An 8,434-nucleotide genomic window follows, 5' to 3' on the forward strand; every position below is an offset into this window, starting at 1 on the left:
AAAAAAAAAAAAAAAAAGATGAAGCGGTTAATGAACATCCCCATTGTAGATACTTATCAAAAGCTGTCAAGTCAGAAGAGGGATGCTGTTGCTGAGAAGGAATAACGTGAAAGTGATGGGAGGAGCGGTGCCAGAATTATACGGAGGAGACATGCTAAAAGAGTTGGAGAATCGGTTAAAGGCAAGCCTAGGTTTATTAGAGAATCCACCTCGACAAGCACCACCACCACCATCATCACTCACACAACGTAACACGCCTCTTCCGCCACCATTACCGTCTGATATGGATGATGACGTGCTGATGGACGATGAGCTTTTTGATGATGATATTGATTATGCTGAACTAGAGCGTATGGAAGCTGACCCGATCGAGCAATTTGACTCTACCATAGATGATATGTCGCTGGATAAGGATGACGACTTCTTTGATGACCTTGATCAATTGTCATTAAATAATAACAATCTCTTGAGGAGTGTGCCTTCTAATAACGAATTTGATTATGACGAAATAACACTGGCAGAAGAGAATATTGTATCAAGCATACAGCAAGACACTGCTCAACCATCTTCTTCAGCTAGAACAATCAATAACACATCATCCATATCCTTGTCTAAGAAAACACACGCCACTTTAGACGACAGTCATCCACCTAAAAAGCGAATCAACTTGGGAAAGAAAACCGAGACAACCTCTTCGATGACATTATCAAAACATACCGTCGATTTGACAGTGGATGATGATGAAGACATTCATCCCGAGCGATCAACACAGGCTGAATTGGAAAGCGTGTCTTGGATTGATGAAAGTGTCTGGAACGATCTAAACGAGGCGGCTAGGGAATCAAATAACGGTAATGAAGGCATCTTTGTGGATGATCAAGGCAAAACACATATCACATTTGCTAAGCTTCAAGAGACACTAAAATTGATGGAAAGTGATAATTACAGCAGTTATTTACCAGACGTGGTCATTGTACGAGCCAAATGCGTGCAGTTTGGAAAGCTGGTTACTTCTAATCGACTGTATTCTTTGGTTTTATATTTTGATGATCCAGATCAGCAAACAGGTCATCCTGTTCAGGTCGTATTTAGTAACGATGTGTGTATGAATGACAGTCAATATTCTTGTGTTATTCACAGCTTGTTATTTTATAGGCTCTAACAAAATTGTTAAATGCCAGAAGACAAGACGTGGTTAATGTAAATGCTTCTGGTGGCCAGAAAGCGGTTTTACGTCAGGTAATGAATAGGTCTTGACTTTGGATCAATCATTAACATCATTTAGATATTTAAACCATTTGATAAAAAAGTAAGAAATGCTATAGCCGATATCGAGATAGACTTGTCTATCACACAAAAATCGAATGATGCAAATACCGGTGCAAGTCTTATGCCAATGGGCATTGGCTACACTGGTGTATCAAGGTAAAAGAGTGTATATACCCCTTCCTTCATACTTTGACCTCTGCTTGGACCAAGCAAGGTCAATTGTAAATATAATAAAACAAGAGCTTAATCATGAAAGGTTGACTTGCATCAAGTTGACCCGTGTTTTTTGATCCGTGGCTCTTTCGACTGAAACACGGAACATTAAATATTTGACTCATCCATGTTTTAACTGAAAGTGCCGCGCGTCGGTTAATTTTTATGCAAAATCAAAAACGGAGACGGCGTATAATTAGTCCCGTGAATGCATAAATACCCTTTCTTTCTTTTTTTTTTTTATTCTTTTCATCATTCGATAATATGACTTCATTAGCTACCCTCATCTACTATCCTCGTTCCATTGGATTACTCTCAACTGGTCTTTTTTCTGGGATGACTGCAGGAGTTTTAACAATAAGCGTGCCCGCTATCAAGGCAAGTAAAGACCCTTTACCGGCCTTTGTCACAACCTATAAACAAGGCGCAAAATTTGCCATGGTGACTATTTTGACAGCCACCGCTTCTAATGGATACTGTTACTACAAGACAAAGAATAACAAATACCTCTATGCCGCACTATTGGCTTTCTTTAGTGCACCTTGGACCGCGTTCGTCATAGCTCCTGTCAACAATCAATTATTTGCTCTTCAAAAGGATAGTACATATGATGTTAATCAAGTGAATCAGTTTGTTGATAAATGGGCAGTGTTGCACTCTGCTAGAGCTATTGCTGGAGCTGCTGCTTTCCTTGTTAGTGTCGTGATGTAAATGGATCATTATTGTTGTATGGATAAAATAAAATATAATGCTGACTTTTTTTTCTCGCAAACTACAATAGCTTTAATGTCGAAGTGGCTGTATGAGATAAAGTTAGTACGTTTCAATAGCCAAGTGATTTGACATATATCACTTTCAGAACTACTGGTGTGTGTATATACAGTTTAAAAGATGGAGTTTTAATATTGGTTCTTTATGCTAAAAAAGCACTTTTTTTTTTATTTTTATTTTTTAGATCTCGCATTATTAATGACAACTAATTCACAATCTGTAAAGGAAGCTATCACAGCTCTAGAGCAAGAAAGTACAAAATATATAAGCATGCATACAGTGCTTTGTAGTAACCCTTTTATGTGGTTGAAGCTGAATCAAAAATAGAGGCTGTTCATGAATACGTTAAGCAAGCTTGCGACTCTTTTCGAACCAGAGGAATGATATACCTTGACCAGCTTCCACCTGCGACGCGTCAATTGACTGTAGAGAAGTTTTATAGTAAGTACGGAGAAAGTATTGAAGCATATCTCGGACAGCAAAGAGACAATATATTAGAACAGTTGGACGAGATAGTGGAAAACCCGTAAGGAGAACCCATCAAAAAAGGGCTTTTTTTTTCTTCTAATGATCGAAATTACATTTATAGTACAGTAAAAAGAGAGAATAGAAGCGATGATTTGATATTGGATGACAATGAGAGCTTTATAGACTTGGAACTTCCTGTTGAAGAGGTAACATAACAACTGAACAAAGTGTCGATCTTTATTTGTGAGACAACTTAGGCTGACTTCAGGGAAGGTGCACCAGAGATGGGTCCGATCTTTATTCGACTGGAAAGAAAGGATGGGTCAAATATTAATGTAAAGCTCGATCCTAATAAGACAGTGCCTGAACTTGGAAAATACATGCTGGTTGCACCAGATAACATCTTGTGGCAACTAGAAGATCAAACTCATCGACACCGAGTTTGGGAGCAGATAGAAGATATACGTTCGCAACTTGAGTTATTTCAGAACCGCTTGTTAGAGAAATAACGAGACAATAAAAGGGTTTGTAACTGTAGTAACGTTACCAAAACATTCAAGTTATATTACCTGTCAAAGAGGGCAAAGTCAAGAGCCCGCCTCCTTTTTTTTTTTTTCTCATTGCACACACATGTGAATGTTGTTAACCTGTCGACACTGGATTCATGTAATCATATAAATGCCGGGAAGCATATAGTTTATTTTTTAAGGCATATAAATGTCCATAGATATACATATTACGTGGCATAGATAAGCATAAAGGGAATGGATCATATTACTTTGAAAGGAAGAGAGGACAGGTGGATGCATGTAATCCATTGCCAAGATTGCAATAGCCGCAGTATGATATAATTGAATACATAGTTGGCATACTAGTATTGTGTAATGGCTGGTAATTCATCGGATGCTCAGCCGGTATGGGTGTATAAGCAGCACTTGTTGAAACCAGGATGGGCGCAGTTGTAATAACAGCAGACTGAAAACTGGGTAATGAAGAAACAGAGGGTGAGCTGCTATAATTAAATGCTGAAGGTGGATGAGTAACACTCGGTGGACTGGTGCCTGAACGCGTCGGATTCGGAGAAGCAGGCAAAAGTAAACGACGCTTCCTTTTAGGAGTAAGCTGTTCCGGATTCCTTTCACGATTCTGACGTTCGATACAACGGTTCTGATGAGCAGTGAACCCTGCATTACGAAAGCCCCTTTGGTCAAACTCGAAGAACTCTTTTTTGCATACTTCACACTGTAATACGTCTTTTTTCTTCATTTGAAAGAAATAGAAAAGGAGAGGAGGAAAAGAGCAGTGAATGAATGTCTCTTTTATAATGCCTTTATAACGAAAATAAGTTTTTATTGTGTATGTGCCCGCACAAAGCTTCTTTAATATAGTACATATCTTGTTGCATGGGTCAAATGTTTACAAAGTGTCAATAAATGTTATTAATAGACACTATGTTACATATTCTGTTACAGGTACAAACAATGAACTTTATTGTGACACGCGGAATGGAAGGGAGGATGTCAATATCTATGTGGCTATTATATGTATATTTATATATGTAAGAGTGCAATCAGAACTAAGATAAGCTTTATATCTCTCTCTTTCTACCATCCATTCTCTGCATTCTTGATACGAAGGTACTCGTATATCTTATTCCCTGTCTGTTCTTCACGCAGATGAATCATGTACACAATGCTTGTCTTTTGCGCTTCATCCGATAACAAGAATGAAATACGCTTTGAACTAATTTTTTCCACATTACCACTTCTCACAATCGCACTCACCAATTTCGTCTTGTCGTTTTCTATTTGAATCATCATTCGCATACTGGGTGATTGCTGTGAGATACGCATGGTCACACTTCCAAGTGTACTCCAGTTGTTCGTTTCGTTTTGAACGAATAGCTTGGCTTTACATTGCATCACAGGCTTAAGCGTCTGGGGGCAATTTACATTGTCTACAGGCTCAATTTCATCATCATGATCCGCCATCGGCTCTGGTGAGGGCAGTAGTGGTTGGTTGGATTCTTGATGTGCCTTGTACAGAATGCTGACGAGCGCAGTTGCGTCCTGAGGTTGAGGGAAATGGACCAGATATGTTTCCTTTTTTGTTCCCATATAAACCGAAATACTGATATCTGTAGGTGAAGGCTGTTTGATCACAGTGGTAGGCAAGATCCATGCATTCAGATAAAGTTGTCCCGTATTCTGCAGTTCAACTGCCATACATGTGCGATTATTGTGTGTTAGGCGTACTTGAAGTAGGCATTGACCGTCTGCAGCGTACCAGGATTGATTGTTCCAGTGAAACACTTCACATTGATTATTGCTATACAAAACCTGTTTGATGCTATTGCTTGTGATGTATGCACTAGGCTATTATATAAAGAAAAAGATAAGCGCACTGTCTTAAAGTCGGTCATCTTATCCTTACGCTATGAGGAGGGGAATTCCATTCGTCACTAGAATTATTCATCTGAGCATGGGATAAAGAAGGGGATGGAGCATTAAATCTTCCAGGAGGTTGTTGTAATCGAGGTGATGAAGAAGGACCCTGTGGCATCCTAGGCATATTATTAGATAAGGTTGGAGAGGGTGCACCTAAATTAGGAGTATTGCTATACTGTGGTCTAGCCGGCTGTTGATGCGGTGGTGCTCCGTTATATGGCCTCGCTTGCTGTTGATACGGTGAGGGCGCTCCATTGTGCGGTCTAAAGTTTTGATGATTTGGTGGAGGAGGAGCATTCATGGGTCGGTTATTGTTTTGTTGTGGTCTAAAGTTTGGTTGCTGTTTTTGTGTGTTCATAGGAGAACTATACACTGGACGATTTCCATTTTGAGGCACGCTTGGTCTTGGTTGAACTGGTGTAGGATGAGCGTGAGATGGTGCTGATCGAGGAGACTGATTCGAATGGACCTGCCCATTGTGGTTGTAAGTTGACGGAGGATGGTTCTGCCCAGGAAGAGGCAAAGGATGCTGAGGCAGTGGCTTATGAACATGGTTTCTCATGGATGATGTTCGAGGAACAGTTTGCTGTAAAGCTGCTCTTGCAGCAGCAGGTGCACTGGTGTTTTGGGCCATTTTATCCTTCATAGCCAAGTATTCATTTGTGTTTTGGGTAACTGCCTGCATGATTTCCGGAACAACGGCCCTTTGGACTTCAATGGCTCTTGGAGAAGATGGCTTTTCGGCAGCGTTCATACGTGTTCCAGCAAGTTTTGGAGAAGAAGAAGAAAGAGAAGGGCTCTTGTCACTTGTATTTGAAATTGTTAGTGTCCCCATTTTTGCAGTAGGTGCCTCAATATAGGTCATTTGAACATGTCCGGCATCTTTAACTGGATGGCTAGCATTCTCTTTAATAGGAGAGGCGCTCTTCACGTTGGTTGTACCTTTATTTGGCGGATGCATGGTAGTCGCTTGTTTGGCTTGTGCAACATTAGGGACCTGCGGTAAGATCTTGACAGACTGAGGAGTGACATTGGCCAGACTGTCACCTAGTGAAGGTTCGGGTTGTTTAGTCAAGTGGTTGTCATAGAGATCCATGATCGTATCCCTTGAATTTCCTGCTGTTTTTAGATCATCCTCCTCTTCTTCGTCGGAGCTATCCAGAGGGGACACTCCGCCGTTTTCAGAATAATAAGTAAAGATATCTGTATTCCTGACTGAACTATTCTGTTTCTCATTCATACACTTATTATGAGCCATTGAAGAGGAGAGCATCTTCTTTTGAGCGACAACGTTCAATGGACGAGGGGAGAGTAACTTTGCTTTCGGACTGTTTTGATCCACACCGACCCACGTGTTTCTAATTTCTTTAGAATCTGCACGGATTATCAAATGCTTGTGACCAGTAACCGATAATTGGATAATGTATTCGCCTACTATTTCTCTTTCTAATGCTTCTGCTTTAACAACGACATCACCAATTGGAATGGGAGGGTACATCAGTGAATATGACTGCTTGGCCTGCTCAAGACAAACCACGAGCACTTCAGTTGTTAATATAAGATGAACTCTTGTAGTTGAACCATGTTGCTCACTTGAAAGCATAATAAAGCTATCCCTCATGACAAGTTTACTGCCTGGGTTTGAAATGCGAAGTTGTTTATAATTCTATAAATAGGGAACATTTTCTTTAGTTTTCTGCTACCCAGCAAAATACTCTTTATATACTTTACAACAGCTGTTCCCTTAAACAGATCAGCTACACTTGAACAATCTACTTGACTTTCGATGCTTCGTAATTCAGAGTCAATATCAACTTGAAGGAAAGAAAAGCTGCCTTTTGCATTCAAATCAACATGACGATTTGTCTTTTGAGACATAAGCAAGATGGTGTCAATTCTCTTGTTTGCATTTGTTAATAGCTTATGATCATGTGTTCCATAATCAATTCCATCTAATAATCTCTACAATAAATGGTAAGTACATGTTTGGTAATAGGACAGTCATGATAGGTTACGCTATATAGGGATTTGTAATACTTTAATTGCTGAATAGGTGCATTAAATAACGATTCAAGTGTTATTTCATAAGATGCATTGGCAGATAAATCCTATACAGAGAATAAGGAGACTAGAAAAAAAAAAGATGGTTGAATTTACGTGAAGTAACTTTGAAACGAATGAATTTGCAAAAATATCTGTACGTTCATTTAGATTTGGGATATAGCTTCGACAGTAGTTTGCATAAGGTACTTCCAAATCATTCACCCACTGTATAAGCACCTCACTGCACTCATTCATCGCTTGCGGGTTTTGAATCATCCTTGTTAGTTTCTATATCTGAAGGTTAATCTGGTTATTCATTACTTGTTTTTATCTTACTATGTAGAATCTTTTGTTAGCCTTGATGATATCATGGATATGTTTCAATAGCTCAGAGAAATCGGGTGCAGCAGATGTCATTTGCTTCATCCAAGTAGGCGCCACTTGCTGATATAAGATATTAGCACAAGTGAATGTCTGTCAATATTAATAAACTTACAGAATCGATCATATTCAAGGTTTCCATGTAGCGCTGTTCTGTTTCAGCGATCTCATTTAAAAAAGCTATTTGCTTTTGAGAATCAATTGAATGTTGAGATGAAGGTGTTAAAATGCCGAAACTGCCAGTGGTTGAAAAAGCACTCGATGAGGTTGAAGAGATTGTAGATGCTGACAACATAATGTAGGGGCTGACAACTAGAAATGAATGAATGAATAAAAGAGAAAGAAAGATAAAAAAGGAGCGTGTTTAAATATGAGCAGGTATTTATGCTGCCATAGCTTAAAAAAGTAAAAAGACTATCCAAAGGAAAATCTTGGATTTATACTATTTTCATGGTAGTACATAGATATTACAGTGTTTCCATAGAAACTATTGTTACCTTGGCCACGATTGTCCCATATTTCTAAATCAAATAAAGGCTATTACTAATCATCTTGTCTATCAGACACATAGCTATATATACTTCTGCTCAGTAGCAATTCACTCTTTCCTACAGATGCCTATCCCCCTTTTTTCTAAAATAGGTATCGGACGTTTAAATCTTATTGTCGTAATTCCAAATTAGGATACTGAAAAAAAAAATCTAGGCTACAGTATTTCTACTTGGTTTTCGAACCTTTTAAAAAAAATTTCAGACGTTCTCTTTTTTTTTCCGGACGATTTCCATTTTAATTTCAGACATTTACAAAAGGAAATTCAGACAACTTCAATTTTTTATTGGACG

At 38.9% G+C, this 8,434-nt stretch overlaps 5 protein-coding genes across 5 annotated transcripts; 3 read left to right on the forward strand and 2 right to left on the reverse strand.

Annotated features, from left to right (window-relative positions):
• Positions 1 to 115: 115 nt before the first annotated feature.
• RHIMIDRAFT_239949 (uncharacterized protein) lies at positions 116 to 1,429 on the forward strand (the record flags this gene model as incomplete). Its single annotated transcript, XM_023609273.1, has 3 exons — positions 116 to 1,099; positions 1,156 to 1,239; positions 1,286 to 1,429. 3 exons carry the CDS (start codon positions 116 to 118, stop codon positions 1,427 to 1,429), a joined length of 1,212 nt encoding a protein of 403 aa, XP_023464179.1.
• A 317-nt stretch (positions 1,430 to 1,746) lies between these two features.
• Positions 1,747 to 2,193, forward strand: RHIMIDRAFT_245561 (uncharacterized protein; the record flags this gene model as incomplete). Its single annotated transcript, XM_023610214.1, has 1 exon — positions 1,747 to 2,193. One exon carries the CDS (start codon positions 1,747 to 1,749, stop codon positions 2,191 to 2,193), a length of 447 nt encoding a protein of 148 aa, XP_023464180.1.
• Positions 2,194 to 2,451: 258 nt separating this feature from the next.
• On the forward strand, positions 2,452 to 3,230 carry RHIMIDRAFT_239951 (uncharacterized protein; the record flags this gene model as incomplete). The annotated part of the gene is made up of 4 exons (XM_023609274.1): positions 2,452 to 2,506; positions 2,566 to 2,779; positions 2,843 to 2,927; positions 2,979 to 3,230. 4 exons carry the CDS (start codon positions 2,452 to 2,454, stop codon positions 3,228 to 3,230), a joined length of 606 nt encoding a protein of 201 aa, XP_023464181.1.
• Positions 3,231 to 3,495: 265 nt separating this feature from the next.
• Positions 3,496 to 3,987, reverse strand: RHIMIDRAFT_239952 (uncharacterized protein; the record flags this gene model as incomplete). The annotated part of the gene is made up of 1 exon (XM_023609275.1): positions 3,496 to 3,987. The coding sequence occupies one exon, from the start codon at positions 3,985 to 3,987 to the stop codon at positions 3,496 to 3,498; it is 492 nt and encodes a 163-aa protein (XP_023464182.1).
• Positions 3,988 to 7,148: 3,161 nt separating this feature from the next.
• RHIMIDRAFT_39548 (uncharacterized protein) lies at positions 7,149 to 7,981 on the reverse strand. Its single transcript, XM_023615197.1, has 3 exons — positions 7,708 to 7,981; positions 7,548 to 7,655; positions 7,149 to 7,499 (listed from the first exon to the last, which is right to left on the reverse strand). The coding sequence occupies exons 1-3, from the start codon at positions 7,885 to 7,887 to the stop codon at positions 7,251 to 7,253; spliced, it is 537 nt and encodes a 178-aa protein (XP_023464183.1). The 5' UTR covers positions 7,888 to 7,981; the 3' UTR covers positions 7,149 to 7,250.
• Positions 7,982 to 8,434: the final 453 nt, after the last annotated feature.

The sequence above is a fragment of the Rhizopus microsporus genome, assembly GCF_002708625.1.
Source record: "Rhizopus microsporus ATCC 52813 unplaced genomic scaffold scaffold_14, whole genome shotgun sequence".
Classification (NCBI taxonomy): domain Eukaryota; kingdom Fungi; phylum Mucoromycota; class Mucoromycetes; order Mucorales; family Rhizopodaceae; genus Rhizopus; species Rhizopus microsporus.

Bases quoted from the DNA above. Each gene is read 5' to 3' on its own strand.
- RHIMIDRAFT_39548 (XM_023615197.1), bottom strand. From the start codon at position 7,887: ATGTTGTCAGCATCTACAATCTCTTCAACCTCATCGAGTGCTTTTTCA. The intron at 7,656-7,707 runs GTAAGTTTATTA...ATCTTATATCAG, and splicing joins CCTTGAATATGATCGATTCT to CAAGTGGCGCCTACTTGGAT. The intron at 7,500-7,547 runs GTAAGATAAAAA...CTTCAGATATAG, and splicing joins CTAACAAAAGATTCTACATA to AAACTAACAAGGATGATTCA.